Source organism: Hemiscyllium ocellatum, chromosome 18, assembly GCF_020745735.1.
Source record: "Hemiscyllium ocellatum isolate sHemOce1 chromosome 18, sHemOce1.pat.X.cur, whole genome shotgun sequence".
NCBI classification, from domain to species: domain Eukaryota; kingdom Metazoa; phylum Chordata; class Chondrichthyes; order Orectolobiformes; family Hemiscylliidae; genus Hemiscyllium; species Hemiscyllium ocellatum.
The window spans coordinates 52,047,269-52,071,892 of NC_083418.1; the positions used below are offsets into that span (position 1 = coordinate 52,047,269).

At 41.5% G+C, this 24,624-nt stretch overlaps 1 protein-coding gene across 1 annotated transcript in view; it reads right to left on the bottom strand.

Annotated features, from left to right (window-relative positions):
* Positions 1-3,080: 3,080 nt before the first annotated feature.
* The window catches only part of LOC132824231 (polypeptide N-acetylgalactosaminyltransferase 18-like), a 250,852-nt gene continuing 229,308 nt past the window's right edge, over positions 3,081-24,624 (bottom strand). The window contains exon 11 of the mRNA XM_060838546.1: positions 3,081-3,624. Coding sequence (XP_060694529.1) covers positions 3,478-3,624 — 147 coding nt within the window. The 3' untranslated portion in view covers positions 3,081-3,477. The remainder of the gene's footprint in view (positions 3,625-24,624) is intronic.

A 24,624-nucleotide genomic window follows, 5' to 3' on the forward strand; every position in this document is an offset into this window, starting at 1 on the left:
AATAGTAAGGTGCATTTAAAAGGAAACCAGATGTGGAAGAAAGGAACAATTCCTGTGATCCCCAAAATACCACAGACAAATTCTAGCAACCCGATCATTCAGCCATAAGTGTTCATCACAGAACATAAGAACAGTACAGCACAGAATAGACCCTTCATCCCTCGATGTTGTCAGCTTTTTAATCCTACCCTAAAATCAGACGAACATACATACCCTTCAGGCCTTTTGTGTTATGGAAAAAGACTTGATTTGGTTCCTTCAAGAACAATTGATGTCTCCAATGAACAGATGCACTCCTGGGGTTTCATGGGATAGCATAATATCTCTGATTGAAGAAAACCATTCATCCAGTCTATTCAGAGCAACTCCTGTCTCCCTGGTGCTGCATCTAGTTGTTTCTTAAATGATATAGCACAGAGCTCTAAGTCCATACTGTACGTAAAAGAATTTCTCAGCATTGATGCTACATTTTACTGGACTGAATCTGATCCTGGTATTGTACCTCTACAATTTAAATTAAAGTAGATTCCTGGAGAATTGTAGCTCCTCATCAGCTCCTTCTTCTGACAACAGGGATGAAGAACAAAGAATATTGCAGCACTGGCCCTCCAAGCCTGCACCGATCCAGATCCTCTATCTAAACCTGTCACCTATTTTCTAAGGACCTGTATCCCTTTGCTCCCTGCCCATTCATGTATCTGTTTAGATACATCTTAAATGATGCTATTGTTGCTGCCTCTACCACCTCCACTGGCAATGCATTCCAGGCATCTACCACCCTCTGCGTGAAGAACTTTCCATGTATATCTCCCCTAAACTTTTCCCCTCTCACTTTGAACTTGTGACCCGTAGTAATTGAGTCCTCCCTCTGGGAAAAACTTTCTTGCTATCCAACCTGCCTACACCTCTCATGATTTTGTAGGCCTCAGTCAGGTTCTCCCTCAACTTTCTTCTTTCCAATGAAAATAATCCTAATCTACTCAACCTCTCTTTATAGCTAATACCATCCATACAAGGTAACATCCGGGTGAATCTCCTCTGCACCCTCTTCAAAGCATCCACATTCTTTTGGTAATGAGGCAACCAGAACTGTACGCAGTATTCCAAATGTGGTTGAACCAAATTCTTATACAACTGTAACATGACCTACCAACTCTTGTACTCAATCCCCTGTCCAATGAAGGATAGCATGCCGTATGCCTTCTTGACCACTCTACTGATCTGTGTTGCCACCTTCAGGAAACAATGAAGCTGAACACCCAGATCTCTGTACATCAGTTTTCCCCAGGACATTTCCATTTACTGTATAGTTCACTCTGGAATTGCATCTTCCAAAATGTATCACCTCGCATTTGTCTGAATTGAACTCCATCTGCCATTTCTCTGCCCAACTCTCCAATCTATCTATATTCTGCTGTACTTTCTGACAGTCCCCGTCACTATCTGTTACTCCGCCATGTCGTCTAATTAGTTCTCTATCCATTCTAGCTAGAACACCTTGGACCCCATGTGACTTCATCTTCTTCATTCGCCTACCATGGGGAACCTTATCAAACACCTTACTAAAGTCCATGTCTATGACATCTACATCCCTTTCCTCATTAATCAACTTTGTCACCTCTTCAAAGAATTCTATTAGGTTTGTATGACATATCTTCCCTGCACAAAACCACGCTGCCTATCACTAATAAGCCAATTTTCTTCCAAATGGGTATATATCCTATACCTTAGTATCTTCTGTAGTAGCTTCCCTACCACTGACATCAAGCTCGCAGGTCTGTAATTACCTTGATTATCCCTGCCATCTGTCTTAAACAAACGGACATTAACAATTCTCCGGTCCTCTGGGTCCTCCCCCATTTTCAAGAATGCTGCAAAGATATCTGTTAAAGCCCCAGCTATTTCCTCTCTTGCTTCCCTCAGTAACCTGGGACTTGTCCACTTTAATACCTTTTAGAACACACAACACTTCCTCCCTCCTTATGCTGACATGACCTAGAGTAATCAAACATTTATCCCTAACCACAACATCCGCCATGTCCCTCTCCTCAGTGAATACCGATACAAAGTACTCATTAAGAATCTCACCCATGCATATCTTTCCTCATTTGTCCTTGAGTGGACCAACCCTTTCCCTCTTGCTCCTTATATATGAATAAAATATTTTCCTTAACCCTGTTCGCTAAGGGTACCTCATGATGTCTTTTAATCCTCTTAATTCCTCATTTCAGATTGGTCCTATGTTCCCAATATTCTTCCAAAGCTTTGTCTGTCTTCAGTCACCTAGATTTTATGTACGCAGTTTATGTACAATAAATGCCAATGTTAATCCCAGAATTAATTAAAAACACAATCCATCCTTTTTGTAATAAGTTGGAGATGTATAAATATTAGATCATTTTTCCATAATGCCAGTGTGGAACTTGATCCTAGCTCACTATTGTAGCTATTGGATAAATGGAATGATTGTACGTTCTCAGTTGTTGGTCACATTCAAAGGTAATGCCTCCCACTGAGCAGGGAAATCTGGTAAATTATTTTGCAGTATACTGGAATGATATCTTCTTTAAGATAGTATAGATGGTCCACTGCAGTTCGGTACACTTCAGAAGTAAAGGTTGGAACCCAAACTCACCATCAGGATTTCCTTGAAGCTGCAGAAATCGGAGGTTCTGTATAAGAAATATGACAGAGCCAAAACATTATGGCCTGTAAATTCAACAATGTAAAATGGGTCTTTGAACATCAACTTTGAATGACAGGTTAAGTGCTAATACAGGACATTTTCCCCCTGTATGACAACAACTTTAATAGCACTTTCCCCACAAACTTTGTTATTTTTGTGGAATATCATAGTGAGACCACCAGAGGTGGTCCATGTACTGTGAATGCATATTCTTTCAAAGGTTCAGTCCCTTTTTACATCTGCCTATTAGTCCTTGATGTATTTTTCAGTTGAGGGGATTGTATGGAATATTCTTTACTCCAGTATTTAGTTAGTGATGTAGCATTTCATTGTCATTTTGCTTACACCAAAAATCAACAATTTTCAACTGAGCTCAAACTAGAGGAGCAAAGAATTTATTGGAGAGATTTTTACACCTACATGGGTTTCATTGACTAGATGTCACTGATTTGATGAATGGGGTCATTTCCCCAAACTATTTGTTCACCCACATCAAAACAGATATTTTACATCATTACATATTAACATGAAACCCATTATAAATATTGTCTATTTGTCATGTGTCTATTTACACATAGAAAATATTTAACTATTGTGTCTCCAGTTTGATCCTTCTGACAAACAATTATCTGTAAATCATGTACAACTTAATTCAGAAATATGAAAAAAAAGCTTTTTATCCATACACAGACCTGAGACATCAAAGAAATGTACACCAGAAATTTGCAAAATTGTGCTACACAGTAGCACGAGGACAATGAGAACAAGTGGGGGGAAGAGGCAGAGGTTCATTAAGAGGATGTCTTCTTTAAGACACTACTGATGGTCCAGCGTTGGCCACTACATTTCTGAAGTATAGGTTTGAACCCAAACTCATTGTCAGGACTTCCTTGAAGCTCCAGGCACCGCTTAGACTTTCTGTTCTGTATCGAACCACCCTAAGAAACATAAGATCAAAACATTATGGCCTATAAATTCACTGATATATCCAATGTTGAAAGGCAGTGTGACTGCTATATTGGTCTGAAAACAGCCATTAACATATGAAACACTCCATGGCGTGTCACAAGAGTTTTGATCAATGAAACATTTATTAAAGGAGAGCCTTAAATGGGAATAATGAGGTCATAGAGTCACAGAGATGTACAGCATGGAAACAGACCTTTCGGTCCAACTCATCCATGCCGATCAGATATCCCAACTCAATCTAATCCCACTTGCCAGCATCTGGCCCATATCCTTCAAACTATTCCTATTCATATACCCATCCAGATGCCTTTTAAATGTTGCAATTGTACTAGCCTCCATCACTTCCTCTGGCAACTCATTCCATACACGTACCACCCTCTGCGTGAAAACATTGCCTTTAGGTCTCTTTTATATCTTTCCCCTCTCATCCAAAACCTATGCCCTCTAGTTCTGGATTCCCCTACTCCAGTGAAAAACCTTGTCTATTTATCTTATCCATGCCCCTTATGAGTTTATGAACCTCTGTAAAGGTCGCCCCTCAGCTTCTGACACTCCAGGGAAAAGAGCACCAGCCTATTCAACCTCTCCCTATAGCTCAAATCCTCCAATTCTGAAAACATCCTTGTAACTCTTTCCTGAACCCTTTCAAGTTTCACAACATCCTTCCGATAGAGAGGAGTCCAGAATTGCATTCAATATTCCGAAAGTAGCCTAACCAATGTCCTGTACAGTCACAACATTACCTCCCAACTCATATACTCAATACTCTGACCAATAAAGGGAGGCATACCAAATGCCTTCTTCACTATCCTATCTACCTGCGACTCAAGGAGCTATGAACCTGCACTCCAAGGTCTCTTTGTTCAGCATCACTCGCAAGGACCTTACCATTAAGTGTATATGCCCTGCTAAGATTTGCTTTCCCAAAATATGGCACCTCACACTTATCAAATTAAATTCCATCTGCCATTTCTCAGCCCATTGGCCCATCTGATCAAGATCCCATTGTGATCTAAGGTAACCTTCTTATATGGATCAAGACATCCAGCACTTCCTCCTCTGTAATATGGATATTTTTCAAGATGTCACCGTCTATTTCCATATGTTCTATATCTGGCATGTCCTTTTCCACAGTAGACACTGATGCAAAATACTCGTTTAGTATCTCCCCATCTCTTGCGGCTCAACACAAAGGCCACCTTGCTGATCTTTGAGGGGCCTTATTCTCTCCTTAGTTACCCTTTTGTCCTTAATGTATTTATAAAAATCCTTTGGATTTCCCTTAACTCTACTTGCCAAGGTTATCTCATGTCCCCTTTTTGCCCTTCTGATTTCCCTCTTAAGTATATTCTTACTGCCTTTATACTCTTCTAAGGATTCACTTGATCTATCTTGTCTATACCTGACTTATGTTTCTTTCTTTTTCTAAACAAAACCCACAATTTCTTTCATCATCTAGCATTCCCTGTACCTACCAGCCTTTCCTTCACCTTAAGGGGAATATTCTCTTTCTGGATTCTCGTTATCTCATTTCTGAAGCCTTCCCATTTTCTAGCCGTCCCTTTACCTGCGAACATCTGCTCCCAATCAGCTTTTGAAAATTCTTGTGATTGATGGCAGTTTTTGGAAGGGAGAAAAGTTGCAAGTACAGTCACATAGATAGGCTAACTCCAGGAAAGGTGAGAGGTAGGCAAGTAGTGTAGGAGTCTTCTGTGGCTATCCCCATTTCAAACAAGTATGCTGTTTCGGAAAATGTAGGGGGTGATGGATTCTCATTGGAACATAGCATGAACAGCCAAGTTTCTGGTATTGAGACTGGCTCTAATGTAATGAGGGGTACATCGGGTTCCAAGAGATCGACTGTGTTAGGGGAATCTCTAGTCAGACGCACAGACAGACATTTCTGTGGCCAGCAGTGAAAAATCAGAATGGTGTGTTGCTTCCCTGGTGCCAGGATCAAGGATGTCTCAGAGAGGGTGCAAAATGTTCTCAAGGGAAAAGAGCCCAGCAGGAGGCCATTGTACACATTAGAACCAATGACATAGGAAAGGAAAAGGATGAGAATCTGAAGGGAGAATATAGAGCGTTAGGCAGGAATTTAAAAAGGAGATCCTCGAGCGTAGTAATATCTGGATTACTCCCGCTACTAGGAGTTAGTGAGGGCAGGAATAGGAGGATAGACCAGATGAATGCATGGCTGTGGAGCTGGTGTATGGGAGAAAGGTTCACATTTTTGGATCATTGGAATCTCTTCTGGGGTAGAAGTGACCTGCACAAGAAGGACAGATTGCACCTGAATTGGAAGGGTACTAATATACTGACAGGGAGACTTGCTAGAACTGCTCTGGAGGATTTAATCTAATAAGGTGGGGAGGTGGGACCCAGGGAAAGAGATCAATCTGAGACTGGTACAGTTGAGAACAAAGGCGAGTCAAACAGTCAGGGCAGGCAGGGACAAAGCAGAGAACAAGGTAGAACGGATAAATTAAACTGCATTTATTTCAATGCAAGGGACCTAACAGGGAAGGCAGATGAGCTCAGGCTACGGTTAGGAACATGGGACTGAGATATCATAGCAATTACAGAAACGTGACTCAGGGATGGACAGGATTGGCAGCTTAATCTTCCAGGATACAAATGCTATAGGAAGGACAGAAAGGGAGGCAAGAGAGGAGGGGGAGTGGCGTTCTTGATAAGGGATAAAATTACAGCTGTACTGAGGGAGGATATCCCGGAAATAAATCCAGGGAAGTTAGTTGGGTTGAACTGAGAAATAAGAAAGGGCTGATCACCTTATTGGGATTGTATTATAACCCCCTAATAGTCAGTCGGAAATTGAGAAGCAAATTTGTAAGGAGATCTCAGTTATCTGTAAGAATAATAGGATGGCTATGGTAGGGGATTTCAGCTTTCCAAACATAGACTGGGACTGCTATAGTGTTAAGGGTTTAGATGGAGAGTAATTTAAGTGTGTACAAGAAAGTTTTTTGATTCAATATGTGGATGTACCTATCAGAGAAGGTGCAAGACAAGACATGGGAAATAAGGCAGGAGAGGTGACTGCGATGTCAGTGGGGGAGCACTTTAGGGCCAGCAGCCATAATTCTATTAGATTTTAAATAATGATGGAAAAGGACAGACAAAATCTAAAAGTTGAAGTTCTAAATTTGAGGAAGGTTAATTTTGATGATATTAGGCAAGAACTTTCAAAATCTGATTGGGGGCAGATATTTGCAGGTAAAGGGATGGCTGGAAAATGGGAAGGCTTCAGAAATGAGACGAGAGTCCAGAGACAGTATATTCCTGTCAGGGTGAAAAGAAATGCCGGTAGGTGCAGGGAATGCTGGATGACTAAAGAAATTGATTGTTTGGTTAAGAAAAAGAAGGAAGCATATGTGAGGTATTGACAAGGTAGATCGAGTGAATCCTTAGAAGAGTATAAAGGCAGTAGGAGTATACTTAAGAGGGAAATCTGAAGGGCAAAAAGGGGACATGAGATAGTTTTGGCAAATAGAATTAAGGAGAATCCAAAGAGTTTTTACAAATACATTAAGGACAAAAGGGTAACTATGGAGAGAATAGGGCCCCTCAAAGATCAGCAAACAGCCTTTGTGTGGAGCCGCAGGAGATGGAGGAGATACTAAATGAGTATTATGCATCAGTGTTTACTGTGGAAACGGACATGAAAGATAGAGAATGTAGGGAAATAGATGGTAACATCTTGAAAAATGTCCATATTACAGAGGAGCACGTGTCTTGATCCACATGAAAGTGGATAAATCCCCAGGATCTGATCAGGTGTACCCTAGAACTCTGTGGGAAGTGAGGGAAGTGATTGCTGGGTCCCTTGCTGAGATAGTTGTATCATTGGTAGTTGCAGGTGAGGGGCTGGAAAACTGGAGGTTGGCAAATGTGGTGCCACTGATTAAATAAGGTGGTAAGGACAAGCGAGGGAACTACAGACTGGTGAACCGGAAATTGGTGGGCAAGTTGTTGGAGGGAATTCTGAGGGACAGGATGTTCATGTATTTGGAAAGGCAAGGACTGATTAAGGATAGTCAACATGGTTTTGTGCGTGGGAAATCATGTCTGTCAAACTTGATTGCGTCTTTAGGATTGATGTGGTCAGAGCAGTGGACATGATCCATATGGACTTCAGTATGGTGATTGACAAGGTTCCCCTTGGGGGACTGGTTAAAAAGATTGGATGTCATGGAATACAGGGAGAACCATTTAGATACAGAACTTGCTCAAAGGTAGAAGACAGAGAGTGGTGGTGGAGGGTTGTTTTTTCAGACTGGAGGCCTGTGACCAGTGGAGTGCCACAAGGATCATTGCTGGGTCCACTACTTTTTGTCATTTATATAAAAGATTTGGATATGAACATAGGAGGTATAGTTAGTAAGTTAGCAGATGATACCAGAATTGGAGGTGAAGAAGGTTACCTCAGATTGCAACAGTGTCTTGATCAGATGTGCCAATGGGCAAAGAAGTGGCAGATGGATTTTAATTTAGATAAATTTGGGAAAACAAATCTTAGCAGGACTTATACACTTAATGGTAAGGTCCTCGGGACTGTTACTGAACAAAGAGACCTTGGAGTGCAGGTTCATAGCTCCTTGAAAGTGGAGTCACAGGTAGATAGGATAGTGAAGAAGGCGTTTGGTATGCTTCCCTTTATTGGTCAGAGTATTGAGTACAGGAGTTGGGAGGTCATATTGCAGCTGTACAGGAAATTGGTTAGGCTATTTTGGAATATTGCATACAATTCTGGTCTCCTTCCTATCGGAAAGATGTTGTGAAACTTGAAAGGGTACAGAAAATATTTACAAGGATGTTTCCAGGGTTGGAGGATTTGAACTATAGAGAGAGGTTGAGTAGGCTGTGGCTGTTTTCCCTGGAGCATCAAAGGCTGAGGGGTGACCATATAGAGGTTTATAAAATCATGAGGGGCAAGGATAGGATATATAGTCTTTTCCCTGGGGTGGGTGAGTTCAAAATTAGATGACATAGGTTTAGGGTGAGAGGGGAAAGGTATAAAAGGGGCCTACAGGGCAACTGTTTCACACAGAGGGTGGTGCATGTGTGGAATGAGCTGCCAGAGGAAGTGGTAGAAGCTGGTACAATTACAACATTAGAAGGCATCTGGGTGGGTATATGAATACAAAGGGTTTGGAGGGATATGGGCCAGGTGCTGGCAGGTGGAACTAGATTGGTAAGTGTATCTGGTTGGCATGGATGAGTTGGACCAAAGGGTCTGTTTCCGTGCTGTATATTTCTGACTCTATGACTAAGATGTACAGCATGGAAACAGACGCTTCATTCCAACTCATCCATGCTGGCCAGATATCCTAAACTAATCTAATCCTATTACCCAGCACTTAACCCATATCCCTCTAAGCCCTTCCTATTCTTATACAAATCCAGTTGAGAAAAGATTTACCAGGAATGGAGCGTTTGAGTTATAAAAACAGTACAGGAGGTTGAGGGGAAGTATGAAGGTTTATAAAATCATGAGGGGCCCAGAAAAGTCAAATAGCAAGCGTATTTTCCTAAGTTGGGGAGTTCAAATCTGGACAGCGTATTTTTAATGGGAGAAGAGTAAGTTTTTAAAAGGGACATGAGGGGAAACATTTTTACAGTGGTTTGTGTATAGAATCAACTGCCTGAGGAAGTGGTGAATGCAGATAGAGTTACAACATTTGAGACATTTGGATAAGTACATGATTAGGAAAGGGTTTAGAGGGATATGGGATATGGGCCAAACGTAAGCAAGTGGGACTAGTTTGTGAACGTGTTCGGTGGGGATTAGTTGGTCCAATATATTCTGTTCTGTGAAAACAAATGGACAAAACTCCAAAATATCCACCTATTTTCAGATCAATTCACAATTCCACTCTAGCTAGCTGCACCATAGATATGAACACAGGAAAGCTTGCAAAATGTGCCTGTAAATTGTTTCCGGGCTGACGTTTTGGCTGAATGTAAAGATAATCTTAGTAACTTTGTCTGTAATTCAGTACAATCAGGCTGGTAGCTTCATGGGAAAAGTCAATAGTTCAGGCACTATTATTTCAGTCTGGATGATAAGGTCAAGGGTTGAATGTCACAGTCAGTACAGCAAGAAACTAGTTCAAGGAGTTAGTTTATTACCTGGTGCATTATTTATGAATTGTAATAACTTAAATTCAGAGATTGTTTGCCTGCTGCGTTTTTGTCAATCACGTCTTTCAATTACTAGGTAAGTCAATAGTCTGGCCTTTATTACCTTTCCACAATGCTATAAATGAGGATCGAATTGGATTGCAATTGAATTCAGAAAGCTTAATACTGGCAGACGAGCACAGTCTCTTCTATAGTTTATAACAGAAACACTTTTACTTTCACAGCAAGATCATCTCAATAACCTCACAAAGCTCAATCCATGCAACAGCTCATCTGCTGCTGGAATCTTCATCAACGTCTTTGTTCTTTCTTCACTTGACTAATCCTGCATGCTGCTCAATAATTTCTCCCTTTCTATCCTTTGTAAATGTGTGATCCTCCATGCTCTTGCTCTTGAGCTGATCTATGACATTAGGCACATGGGGTCAGAGAATGGTCTTGAATTAAACCCAGTACCTGGGGTCCGTTGGTCTGCAGGGAGAGTCCCGTGTACACATCTAGTGAGGGACCGCTGTGTTCAGGTTGGGAGCAGGTGCACCTTGCTCAGGTCAGGGGACAGGACCACTGTTTGGGTATGTGTTCAGGTTGAGGGTGGGTGATTTGCATGGATTGTGAGTCAGAGCTGGTGATGAGACTCCAGATCAATTTCAAAAACAGGAGACCATGATTTACTTTCCTCACCTACTTGTCCAGCAATATGTCAATGTCAACCTTCTTACCCTTGTTTTCAAATCCCTTCATTGCCTCAGTCCTAGCTCTATTTCTAGAACACCAATCTAACTCTGCAACCACCCAAATTCTGCACTCTTCCTAGGCCTGAGCATCTCCAATTTTATTTGCTCCATAACTGATGGTCACCATGCTTGAGATTAAGGTGCAAAATCTGATATGGGACAGTTTTAGGCTCCGTGTTGGCAGGCAATACAAAGATGGCAGCTTGACAATCAGGAGAAACTTTTTTTATGTCTGATTTTAAAAATGGAGCCCCTAAGTTATCTCCTGAGAGAGTGGAAGATGCAAGAAAGAGGGTGAAAGAGAGAAACTTTTAGTGGGCCTTAAACCTCTCCTCTTGCATTCGATGGTTTTAATGTACTTTTAGGTTGCAAGATATCAGCCTTCTGAAACTGTACATCTTGTTCTCATTTTAAGTTGGTATAATAGTATAATATTGTGCAAAATATTCTCTACCCAATCATTTTTCCATGACTCAGTCTGATTGCGAGGACCTAATTAAATGCAATCATGGCAAGATTTTGATTTTTAATGGGAATATATCAAAATAATTTGGCCAGAATCATAGCATCTTCCTCAATTGCCATCAAATTGGATTTGAATGTAACATTTTAAATCTCTGTATAAATAAGTCAGCATAAGCTTCAGCTAAAGAGGGGTTGGGGTTGTGGGCAGTGGATAATGTTCACTCACTGCCGTGAAGTCCAGTGGGAGACCAAAAGCTGAGGTAGCAAGGCATATAAGTTAGATTCTCCATCACTTAGTCAAAATCTAAGATAGCGACATGAATAACTTGCAGTTATAAAGACCCAAGTCATGTCATGAGCTTTCCCAAGTGCTGAGGAATTACTTCTGTTGACTAGTCACTGCTTCTTGTAATATATGAAAGCAGGCAGCTCAGCACATTAAGATTCTGCAAGCATAAAGTGATCAATGACCAGATAATGGCCTGCTCAGGAATGGATATGCACAGAGCCCAATGCCCACTCAATATTGTCTCTTTTACATAAGTAGTGGGAGAACTGTAGTCTCCTGCTGGATCTCCAGCTTAATCATTGAAAGCATTTCAAACTTGAAGCATTGAGTCACCGGCAGGAGAAGGTACTTAGGATAAGAATAGGAGGATTAGAATATAATAAGTGATTGGTGGATGGAGAATGCAGTTATCAAATTTAATATTTTGGAAATAGGACCATATTCTGCACAGCCTTTATAACTACCATTCTTTAGAGAACAATCTCTGATTGGATAGAATTAACTTGACAGGCAGCAAGGCTTTGTGTCTCTTACAGATCCCCACAGGATGCATAATTACACCCAGTCCATTTTGGCCTTTATTGCTGAGTAAATCATCCTACTCCTGCACTGTTGCAATATTCCTCCAATCCCTTCACTTTCAACTACCCATCAACTTGAGAAATCATCTTGACATCCTTTTCATAAAAACAAAAAGTAATCCTTTTTATAGTATTATTCCATAGAAAGTATGTTAAATTTTACAAATATATAAACAGATTAAAAATCTTATGCCTGCCAACACATTCTGTTAATTATTTCCAATTTAAATTTCACTGTATTTACACACTCCTGTCAGTGGAGGAGCTGTAGCACACATTTACAATGTGACATGTTGACATAGGCTATTTCACTTATAAATATGAACACACAAAGAGGCAATTTAGCCCATCATTCTGTTCCAGAAATTTGTAATGGAAATAGAACATCAGAACATCTAATTTTAAAATAGCTACTATGTGAGATCTGTATCTCCTTAAATTAGCCACTGCTCTCTAATCCTACTATCTCCAGTGTGGAATACCAGAGGAGACTGATAAGTTTCAAAATCATTATAGTTATAAATAATTGCATGTCAAATACAAAAATGAGCAAGTTGTGCTGAAACTGCCTAAACCAATGGCTAGGTCTCAGCTACAGTATTGGGTCAGTTTCTGAGGAATGAAATTTGGGAATGATCCCAAGGCGTTGGAACAAGAGGGCAATGAAATTTAAGTGTGCAGGGATGAGGGACTTCATTGTGTAGCAAGGGTGCAATAGTTGGGATTATTCTCCTTGAAACAGAGACATTTGAGAGGAGGTTTATTAGGCATGTTTAAAATCATGAAGGGTTTTGATGGACTAAATAAATGGAAACTCTATCCTCCCTCAAAAAGGTGGGGAAGAAGAGGACACGGATTTACAGAGAACCTCAATTATCCGAAGGACGTGAACAGGGAATATTTTGTTCGGTTAAATGAATTCCGGATAATCGAATGCTGTATAACAGTGTTGAGCCAAGCATCAGGATTTTGCGATCTTGCCAGACAATCTGATATTCGGATAATTGAATGCCGGATAATCAAGGATCCTCTGTACTGTGAATGGCGAAAGAACCCACTGGAAGCTGAGGGCCAAGACTTTTACTTTCCCTTGTTTTCACCTGAAAGGACAGTGGCAATATTTCAGTGCCACCCCCTCAGGAAGATGTTATTTAAGAAGGAATTCACTTTGATTAACTAGCAGCACCTTTGTCACAGGTGGACCGGAGGTTGTAGTGGATAGGATTGGGAACTGCAAGCAATCCCCAAAGTCAAAGTCCAAAAGTTGAAGACCAGGTAAGTGTGAGGGTCTTGCAGCAGGGAGGGGAGTTGAGGCCTAGGAGGGTGAGTTGTTTAAAAGGCCAGGGGACAGGGAGCAAATATCGGGGTGTAAACTTGTGGGAGGGCATATGGTGTTGAAAGGAAGCCATTGATGGAGGAGACCCCCATCCTCCCTCCTGCCCAAGGCAGAGAAATGACATTTTCCTTGTGCCCAGCCCCCTTCCACAACCCCGCTCCCACGCCACTCCACCACCCCGACTCCTGAACTACTCCACCAACCTGAAAAATGAGATTTGTCAGGAATTGACCCTTTAAAGACATTACATAGGGTATGGACAGATGGGGTTGAAAAGGGTGGTGCTGGAAAAGTACAGCAGATCAGGCAGCATCTGAGGAACAAGAAAGTCGATGTTACTGAAGGGCTTATGCCCGAAACATTGATTCCCCTGCTCGTCGGTTGCTGGCTGACCTGCTATGCTTTTCCAGTGTCACCCTTTTCGACTCTGACTCTGACTCTCCAGCATCTGCAGTCCTCACTTCCTCCGTTTCGACCAAGTTAGGCCTCAACTGTCCTATGCAAAATGATGGAACAGCCAGTGTGGATAGAAGCTTAGTGGGGAAGCTATCCAAAGAATTTTACCTGCAAAACTAGCAGTGGGAGAGTATAAAATTTTACCTGAAGAGAATGTTTTTTTAAGGCAGCGAGCTGTTATGGTCTGGAGTATTTTTAACTGAAAGGGTGGAAATCGATTCAATATTAGATTTCCACCTGAAAGAAAAGAATATGCAGGGCTAAAGGGAAAGAGCAAGAAGAACAGTACCAGCTGGATTGCTCTTTCAATGCACCATCACAGACATGATGGACCAAATGGTCTCTACTTCTGCTCCATCTGTCCATGGAGATAAAACATTGCAACAGCAGCAGCTGCTCTCTGTATTTTTCCAACCTTTCTGCTTGCTCAGTATTGCTGAATGAATAATTAAGCAGGCTGCAGGAGAGAGATTTGCAGACTTACAGTCTTGTGCGAATTTACAAATGGAAACAAAAATTGATTCAGAAAGAAATAGATAAAAAGAGTTTGTTTATCTCTTGCTCACCACTATCTCGATGTCCCAAACAACCCGACGGCCAATCAATTGTTTTTTCAGAAGTGCTGTCACTGATTTATTAAAATGCATTTTAAAGCAAATCACTCGAAATATCAGGAGATTTATGGCATCTGTGAATCCCTGCAGATTATCAGTCTTGTAACCTTGCTACATGTTTTGAGTAATAAAATTTATTTCTACATCCCACAGCTCTTTATAAAACTGAATAGGGCCAAACAACGGGCTGCTTACTGAATATAAATTACTCCCATGTGTGAGTGAGTGAGTGACACATAGTAATTTCTCTGCTATGACTCTTACAGCCTCATCAGATTTACATTTAACTTTCTCATGTATATTCTTTACTGTGTTTCATTCCACATGCTATTCCCCTGCATGTGGGTACCACTTGAATTAATCAAAGCCACCCACACAACCAACACCTTCTCACTGCGGATGCCAAAGACTAGCAATGGTCTTACTAACCTGTAAAAAGCATGGGAAAATCAGGAGTGGATTTTTTTTTTGCTATATTAAAATAGACCTAGAATAGATGGAGTGACAACTAATTCAGCAGGGCTAAGGCCACTGTCTCTTCCAAGCCAAAGAGGAGTTATCTCAGGGTAGTTGGAGTAAAAAAGCAGAAATAATGGAAGTGACAGTGATTCCAAGGTCTAGCCACACAGATCGTTAAAATATCATGAGCATGTGTAGAAAATAATTAAGACATTTGAATGGAATGCTGGATTTATTTCTAGGGAACCAGAATACAATGTATTAGAAGGCATTCTACAACAAAGTTATGTTTAAACTCATGTTCAGGTGACAGCTTGACCAGGCCAATAAACTACTCAAAAGAGTCAGCCACAGTGGCTGATCTGAACTCCCTATAGTAACTCTAGTCAAAAAGTTATCTTTTGTGCCTCTGTCTTTGTCCCATGCAATCCCTTGAAAAGCTGTCAGATGTGTACATCTCCTCCTAGTTGGGAGAAAGGTCTGTCAGCTGCTGAGTGTTGCAGCTCTTTATGTTCTAAGTGTGAACACTGGTAGATGTGTGACAGGCTGCTCCACTGTGGTTCCAGTAATGCTACATTGATAGCTGCATTGAAGTGATTGTACTTGGAGCACTGATGGAGATATCTGGCACCCAACTTTTTGTGTGACAGTCTTCTGTGGTCTTACAATGTTAGCTTATGCTCTTGACGAGTTTGAAGCATTGGTTAAACTGTGGTAAACACACTGGCAGGGCATAGCAGATTGTTGATCTGTTTGCAGCATTGGAGCCAAGTTTTATGGACATATTCACAAGCATTGACCTCCATAGTCACCTCTGTCCAGGGTAACTATGGTAATCAGGATGGCCTTTCTTTGCTGTCCATAGGGAAATGTGTTTCATTGTATCTCAGTTAGTATGTCAGTCTACCTTTTTAAGAGTCATGCTCATGAGATCGTCGCAGCATTGCAGCATGTGACCTGAGGTTACAAAGATCTCAAACTGCACTCCACCACAGATCATTTGAAGCATGATACCATCCTGAAAGCATGCTTCGCTGTTGTAACCTAACAGCTTAATCTTAGCACAGACACTTATGGACAAAACATTACATTTCTGAAGCACATAAGTTAGTTGTAGTAAAGGTCTGTTGGATTCTTCAATTCCATGATATCTATGACCTGTTTCTTATGTTAAGGGAAAGGATATAAGAATTCTTCAACAGTTAACACATCCTGTTGAAGACATGCACACTATGGTGATCATCTTGAAAAGACTCCAAGATCTTGGAGCCAGACATTTGGAAAATTTAGTTGAAGTCTAACAGGTCAAAACAGAAATAGAACAAAGGATGTATTTCTCACCCGTAAACAGCACTCGTTCAAGTGCTTTAAGACAGCTGTATAGATCTAAACACTGATCATAACCTACCAGGAAAACAGATAATTAATTTCTTTATTAGTAGAAAATGTTTGTTTGGGACAGAAATTTCTAACACCACTTTAATTAAAGAAAGAAAAAAATAAAGTGCACCTTTGAGCTGCAAGACAGTTGGTGCAGTGCAATATAAAAGCTGGAAGAACGCTTTGTTCTTGATGGTTGATGCATAAGTAACAGCATTCACAACAGCAGCTGCTGACTGTGTAATTAAACAAGGAGCAGTTTTTAATCTATGTTGATAAAATCAGGAAAATATGATTTAAGATAATATAGTCCAACAGTTTTAAAGAATAATTATTGTTTGTAGAAACTTCATTATGGACTGTGTAGTATTCAATGGCAACTTCTACTGAATTAAAACAGATCTATTTTACAGATCAAGACAAATGACCCTGAAAATGTGCTCTAAATATGTTACTTGTTATGAGCAAGAAGAGCCTTCTCAGAGTTATCACACCTTGTCTTCCCATGATTGACTAGTGAGATCTAGAAAAGATTGAAAGGTTCACAAAGACCAGCGAAAGGTAAGAACTGTCTTAAGGGTTAACGGACTTCAACTCCAATCTTGCACACAATGTTCTCAGGAATCCATTGGCTGGTTTGCCAGAAACTGCTGCAGCAAAGATCATGAGTGTAACTTTTCCATAGAATCCCTTTGGTCCAACTCATCCGCACCGATCAGATATCCTAAACTGATCTAATCTTATTTGCCAAAGAGGAAATGTCAGGGAGACTCATTGGTGTGGATACAATGACTAATTCAAATAAACCTTTATGAAGCATCTTTTGGATAAGATTATGGGTCAAACCATTAATTTATGACTCGAGGATAGATACAAGCGTGAAGTCACAGTGGCATAATAATGACACTCTTTAGGTACAGCCATTGTTGCAGAGTCAGTAAAATGCACCAACAAACAAACAAACCTGCTACAGATGCAGTTTGTTGAGATAATTTCTCTTGATATTTGAAAACCATGTGGCACCAAAGGACATGGGATGTAGATATACAGGAATCTGGTTTCAAAGGTCAAGCTAAATCCCAGAACAAAACACGGGTAACCAACAAGATGGTACAACACAACAATGCTGGCAGCAATGAGAGTGCAAATGCAATGAGATTGTAATCAAGTGAAAGGCAATTTTTAGATGGCCAAGCTTTTCATATTAATCTCCTTTGCCATGTTGACAGTATAGGGTGTTCAGACACTTTTACAACCATTAACATCATATGTGCAGAAAAGGCAGGGTTACACAGAATGAAAGTTAAAATCAACACAGCAGATAGTGCCAACATGTTACCACCATGCGTCCTGAAATCCACGTCCTTAGCAAGAGAACTCCGTGTTACACCATATGAGAAACCTTCTGAGAGTGAATATCAGATTGTGAATTTCATTCATTGATGGGACCACACTGCAGTGTCAATAAAAAAACAGTTCATCTTGGCTTCTCCAAATCTTCTACTGGTAGATACCAAGGGTCCAATAGTAACAGATATACCAATACGTGCAATTTGTGCAAATATGATTTAAATCACACCCACCATCAAATCAGTCAATAATCTCAAACATCTTTGATGTTGTGGCCATTTCAGAGACATGGCTAGAGTAGGGACAGGAATGATTGTTGCAGATTCTGGGATTTAAGTTTCAGCAAAAATCAAGAAGATGGTAAAAGGTGGAGGTGGGGGGTGGGGGGAAGTGGCATTGTTAATCAGGGGTAGTATTGTAGCGGCTGAAATAACTGAGGTACTTTAGGCTGAGGTTAGAAACAGGAAAGAAGGGGTCACCCTGTTGGGAATTTTCTACAGGCCTCCAAATTAATCCAGGGATGTAGAGGAAAGGATAGCAAAGATGACTCTCAATAGGAGCAGACTTTAACTTCCCCAATATTAACTGGAATACTATAGTTCAAGTAGTTTAGATGGTCAGTTTTTGTTCAATGTGTGCAGGAGAGTTTTCTGACACAGTATGTAGACAGGCCAACAAGAGGCGATGCCATATTGGATTTGGCACTGGGGAATGAATCCGGCCAGGTGTTAGAGTTGTAGGTAGGTGAGCACTTTGGCGATAGTGACTATGATTCGGTGATGTTTACAATAGCAATGGACAGGGATAGGTATACACCACAGGGAAAGAGATATAACTGGGGGAAAGACAATTATGATGCGATTAGGCAAGATTTAGGATGCACAGGATGGAGAAGAAAACTGCAGGGGATGGAAATACTTGAAATGTGGAGCTTATTCAAGGAACAGCTACTGCGGGTCCTTGATAAGTATACACCTATCATGCAGGGAAGTAGTTGTCAAGAGAGGGAGCCATGGTTTACTAAAGAAGTTGAAGCTCTTGTTCAGAGAAGGAAAGCCTATGTGAGGATGAGATGTGAATGCTGAGTTAGGGGGCTTGAGAGTTAAAAGATAGCCAGAAAAGATCGAAAGAGAGGGCTAAGAAGAGCCACGAGGGGACATGAGAAGTCTTTGACAGTTAGGATGAAGGAAAACCCTAAGGCCTTCTATAAGTCATAGAGTCATAGAGATGTACAGCATGGAAACAGACCCTTCGGTCCAACCTGTCCATGCCGACCAGATATCCCAACCCAATCTAGTCCCACCTGCCAGCATCCAGCCCATATCCCTCCAAACCCTTCCTATTCATATACCCATCCAAATGCCTCTTAAATGTTGCAATTGTACCAGCCTCCACCACATCCTATGGCAGCACATTCCATACACGTACCACCCTCTGCATGAAAAAGTTGCCCCTTAGGTCTCTTTTATATCTTTCCCCACTCACTCTAAATCTATGCCCTCTAGTTCTGGACTCCCTGACCGCCGGGAAAAGACTTGCCTATTTATCCTATCCATGTCCCTCATAATTTTGTAAACCTCTATAAGGTCAGCCCCCAGCCTCCGATGCTCCAGGGAAAACAGCCCCAGCCTGTTCAGCCTCTCCCTGTAGCTCAGATCCACCAACCCTGGCAACATCCTTGTAAATCTTTTCTGAACCCTTTCAAGTTTCACAACATCTTTCAGATAGGAAGGAGACCAGAATTGCATGCAATATTCCAACAGTGGCCTAACCAATGTCCTGTACAGTTGCAACATGATCTCCCAACCCCTGTACTCAATACTCTGACCAATAAAGGAAAGCATACCAAACGCCTTCTTCACTATCCTATCTACCTGCGACTCCACTTTCAAGGAGCTATGAACCTGCACTCCAAGGTCTCTTTGTTCAGCAACACTCCCTAGGACCTTACCATTAAGTGAATAAGTCCTGCTAAGACTTGCTTTCCCAAAATGTAGCACTTCGCATTTATCTGAATTAAACTCCATCTGCCACTTCTCAGCCCATTGGCCCATCTGATCAAGACCCTGTTGTAATCTGAGGTAACCCTCTTCGCTGTCCACTACACCTCCAATTTTGGTGTCATCTTCAAACTTACTAACTGTATCTCTTATGCTCGCATCCAAATCATTTATGTAAATGACAAAAAGTAGAGGGCCCAGCATCGATCCTCGTGGCACTTCACTGGTCACAGGCCTCCAGTCTGAAAAACAACCCTCCACCACCACCCTCTGTCTTCTACCTTTGAGCCAGTTCTGTATCCAAATGGTGAGTTCTCCCTGTATTCCATGAGATCTAACCTTGCTAATCAGTCTCCCGTGGGGAACCTTGTCGAACGCCTTACTGAAGTCCATATGGATCACATCTACTGCTCTGCCCTCATCAATCTTCTTTGTTACTTCATCAAAAAACTCAATCAAGTTTGTGAGACATGATCTCCCACACACAAAGTCATGTTGACTATCCCGAATCAGTCCTTGCCTTTCCAAATACATGTACATCTTGACCCTCAGGATTCCCTCCAACAACTTGCCCACCACCGAGGTCAGGCTTACTGGTTTATAGTTCCCTGGCTTGCCTTTACCGTCCTTCTTAAACAGTGGCACCACGTTTGCCAACCTCCAGTCTTCAGGCACCTCACCTGTGAATATTGATGATACAAATATCTCAGCAAGAGGCCCAGCAATCACTCTCTAGCTTCCCACAGAGTTCTCGGGTACACCTGATCAGGTCCCGGGGATTTACCCACTTTAACCGTTTCAAGACATCCAGCACTTCCTCCCCTGTAATCTGGACATTTTGCAAGATGTCATCATTTATTTCCCTACAGTCTATATCTTTCTTATCCTTCAGGAATAAAAGGATGACCAGGGTAAAATTAAGGCCAATCAAAGACAGTAGTGGGAAGTTGTGTGTGGAATCTGAGGACATAGGGGTAGCACTTAATGAATCCTTTTCATCAGTATTCTCATTGGAAAAGGGCAATGTTAGTGAGAATATGGAGATACAGGCTACTAGATTAGATGGAATTGGGGTTGACAAAGAGGAGGTTTTAGCAATTTTGGAAGATCTGAAAATAGATAAGACCCCTGGGCTTCAGGGATCTGTTTTTTATTTTTTGTCATTTTATCCTCGGATTCTCTGAGAAGCCAGGGAGGAGATTGCAGAGCCATTGTCTTTGATCTTTGTCATTGTTGTCGTCAGGAGTAGTGCCAGAAGACTGGAGGATAGCAAATGTTGTTTTCTTGTTAAAGAAGGGGTAGTCGGGATAACCTTGGTAATTATAGGCCAGTGAGCCTTAGTTCAGTTGTGGTGAGGTGTTGGAAAAGCTTATAAGAGATAGGATTTATAATCATCTGGAAAGGAATAATTTGATTAGGGATAGTCAACACAGTTTTGTAGAGGGTAGGTTGTGCCTAACTAACCTTATTAAGTTCTTCAAGAAGGCAACAAAACAGGTGGATGAAGGTAAAGCAGTTGATGTGATGTATATGGACTTCAGTAAGTCATTTGATAAGGTTCTGCGTGATAGGCTATTGCACAAAATACAGAGTTTCGGGTTTGAAGGTGATTTAGTGGTTTGGATCAGAAATTGGCTAGCTGAAAGAAGACTGAGGGTGGTGATTGATGAGAAATGTTCATCCTGGAGCTTAGTTACCAATGGTATGCTGCAAGGATCTGTTTTTTATTTTTTTGTTATTTTTATAAATGATCTGGATGTGGGTATAGAAGGATGGGTTAGTAAAGTTGTGGATGACACTAAGGTAGGCAGAGTTGTAGACGGTGCTGAACGATGTTGTGGGTTACGGAAGGACATTGATAAGATGCAGAGCTGGGCTGAGAAGTGGCAAATAGAGTTTAGTGTGGAAAAGTGTGAGGTAGTTCACTTTGGATGAAGTAACAGGAATGCAGAGTACTGGACTAATGGTAAAATTGGCAGTATAGATGAACAGACAGATCTTGGTGTTCAGGTGCATAAATCCCTGGTAGTTGCCACCCAGGTTGATAAGGTTGTTAATAAGACCTTTGATGGTTTGGCATTTATTGGTAGGGGGATGCGTTTCGGAGCCACAAGGTCATGCTTCAGCTGTACAAGACTCTGGTAAGGCCGCACCTGGAGAACTGCCTACAGTTCTCATTCAGAGGAGATTTACTAGGATGTTGCCTGGCAAGGAAGGAAGCTTTTATGAGGAAAGGCTGAGGGAATTGAGGCTGTTTTTGTTGGAGAGAAGAATGAGAGATGACTTAACCGATACATATAAGATAATCAGAAGGTTATATAGGGTGAACAGTGAGAGCCTTTTTTCTCGGATGGTGAAGGCTAACACGAGGGAACATAGTTTTAAATTGAGGGGTGATGGATTTAGGACAGATATCAGGGGTAGTTTCTTTACTTAGTAGGGGCATAGAATGGCCTTTCTGCAACAGCAGTAGACGTATTGACGTTAAGGGCATTTAAATGGGCATTGGATATACATATGGATAATAATGGATTGGTGTACTTTAGATGGGCATCAGATTAATTTCACAGGTTGGCGCAACATCAAGGGCCTATATTGTGCTGTAATGTTCTATGTTCTATGTGTAGCCAGATACTTTAATATCTTAGAGTCATTGTCAGAGTCATATAGCATGGAAACAGACTCTGGTCCAGATTCTGATTGTAAGACAAAGTGCCAGGTTCATTTCAGCCTGAAAACCACCTTTGAGTCAATCTTCTCCACCTGCAGGATCTCATGGATCAGGGTACGATCAAGGATGTTAGCAAATGCTGACCCCACAGGCCAAAGAGGATCTGCCTCAGATTTTTAAATTTCTTATTGCCATATTTCCAAATTCATGGTCAAGGTATCTCTGCTGATAGATGTGTTCAAGAAGAAAGTCCCCTATGTGCAGTAAGATAACCACATCTTTGATTCTCTCAAGCAGGTCATGTCAGCAAAATCTGCAGGACTACCACCCTGGAAAGTCACAATTCTCAAAGTAGGTGCATTGTTAAAAATCCCAGGAATGTATCGTTTGCAAGACAAAAAGCCTTGCCTTTTGCTGGATAATCCTGTCATCTGCTCTAGCCAAATATTCCAATAGAGAGCATCATGGCAAATAGTCTCCACTATCTGGCATCAAGCGGTTTCTCACATCTATTTACTTAGCAGGAGACTCACCTCGGAAACAGATCATAAGCCATTGGAAATTGTATGCTGCAAACTGGTAAAGAATACACTGCTAGATTTGCACACTTATTTGTCAACTTGTAAAGATATGACTTTTAACTGAGGTGCAAGCCAGTTACCAGAAGATTATGTCTGACATGCTGAGCTGATTATCAAATCCACACAAAGACAAAGATACTTCTCCTGATCTACACTTTTATAGTTAGGGGAGGCAATGACCTGATGGAGTTATTGCTGGATACAGGTCATATTCCAGGAACCACAGTTTGAATCCTATCCTGCCAGATGATGGCATTTGTATTCAATAAATATCTGGAATTAAGAGTTGAATGATGACCAAGAAACAGTTGGTGATTGTCAGGAAAAGGTTATCTGGTTCACTAATGTCCTTCCCATAGGGAAGGAAACTGCCATCTGGACTACATGTGACTCTTAACAGCCCTCTTGGCAATTAGGACATCTGCCATCCTCTTTCCCATTTTCCTGCCTTCCCTCCATATCCCTTCAACCCATTACCAATTAAAAATCTGTCCAACTCCTTCTTAAATTTACTCACTATCCAAGCATACACCACACTTTGGGGTAGCAAATTCCACAGATTCACAACCTTTTGGGAAAATAAGTTTCTCCTCAACACTGTTGTGAATTTGGATAAAAGCAAATTACTGCGGATGCTGGAATCTGAAACCAAAAAAGAGAAAATGCTGGAAAATCTCAGCAAGTCTGGCAGTATTTGTAAGGAGAGAAAAGGGTTGATGTTCTGAGTCTAACTGACTCTTTGTCAAAGCTAAAAAAAGGAGAAATAGGGAAGTATTTATACGAGGCTGAGAGAAGGTGAGTCATGGCTCCAGAAGGAAAGGTAGCAATAAAGTGGTGATAATGACAGTGCATAGAAATTATAGGGAGATTTCTGCCTTCGCTCCCTTAGGTCCAATCCCAACCTTTTCATCAAACCTGCTGACAAAGGGGGTGCTGTTGTCGTCTGGCGTACTGACCTCTACCTCGCAGAGGCTGAGCGCCAACTCTCAGATTCCTCCTCCTAACTCCCCTGGAGCATGACCACACCACTGAGCATCGAGCCATTGTCTCCAACACCGCAACTGACCTAATTTCCTCCCGATGCCTCCCCCTACAGTTTCCAAACTCATAGTCTCCCAACCCCGGACAGCCCGTTTCTACCTACTCCCCAAAATCCAAAGAAGGACTGTCCCGGTAGGCCCATTGTGTCAGCATGCTCCTGCCCCACTGAACTTATTTCCTCCTACCTTGACTCCATCCTTATCTCCTCTGGTTCACTCCCTCCCCATCTACATCCGGGATTCCTCTGATGCCCTGCGACATATTGATAGCTTTCAATTCGCAGGTCCTAACCACCTTCCATTCACCATTGATGTGCAATCTCTTTACACCTCCATCCCACACCAAGACAGCTTGAAAACTCTTCGCTTCTTTCTCAAAAACAATCTCCATCCACCACCACTCTCCTCTACCTGGTTGAACTTGTTCTCTCTCTCAACAACTTCTCCTTCAACTCATCCCATTTTCTCCAAATCAAAGGTGTAGCAATGGGTACCCACATGGGTCTTGCTATGCCTGCCTTTTCATGGGGTATGTGGACATTTCTTGTTCCAGGCCTACCCGCGTCCCCTCCCACAACTGCTTTATTGGTACATCGATGACTATTTTGGCGCAGCTTCATATTCTCGTCCTAACCTGGAAAAATTCATAACCTTCGCTTCCAGTTTCCATCCCTCCATCACCTTCACCTGGTCCATCTCCAACACTTGCCTTCCTTTCCTTGACTTTTCTGTCTCCATTTCTGGCAACAGTCTATTCACTAATATCCATTACAAGCCCACTGACTCTCGCAGCTATCTGGATTACAGCTCTTCTCACCCTACGTCCTGTAAGGACTCTATCTCTTTCT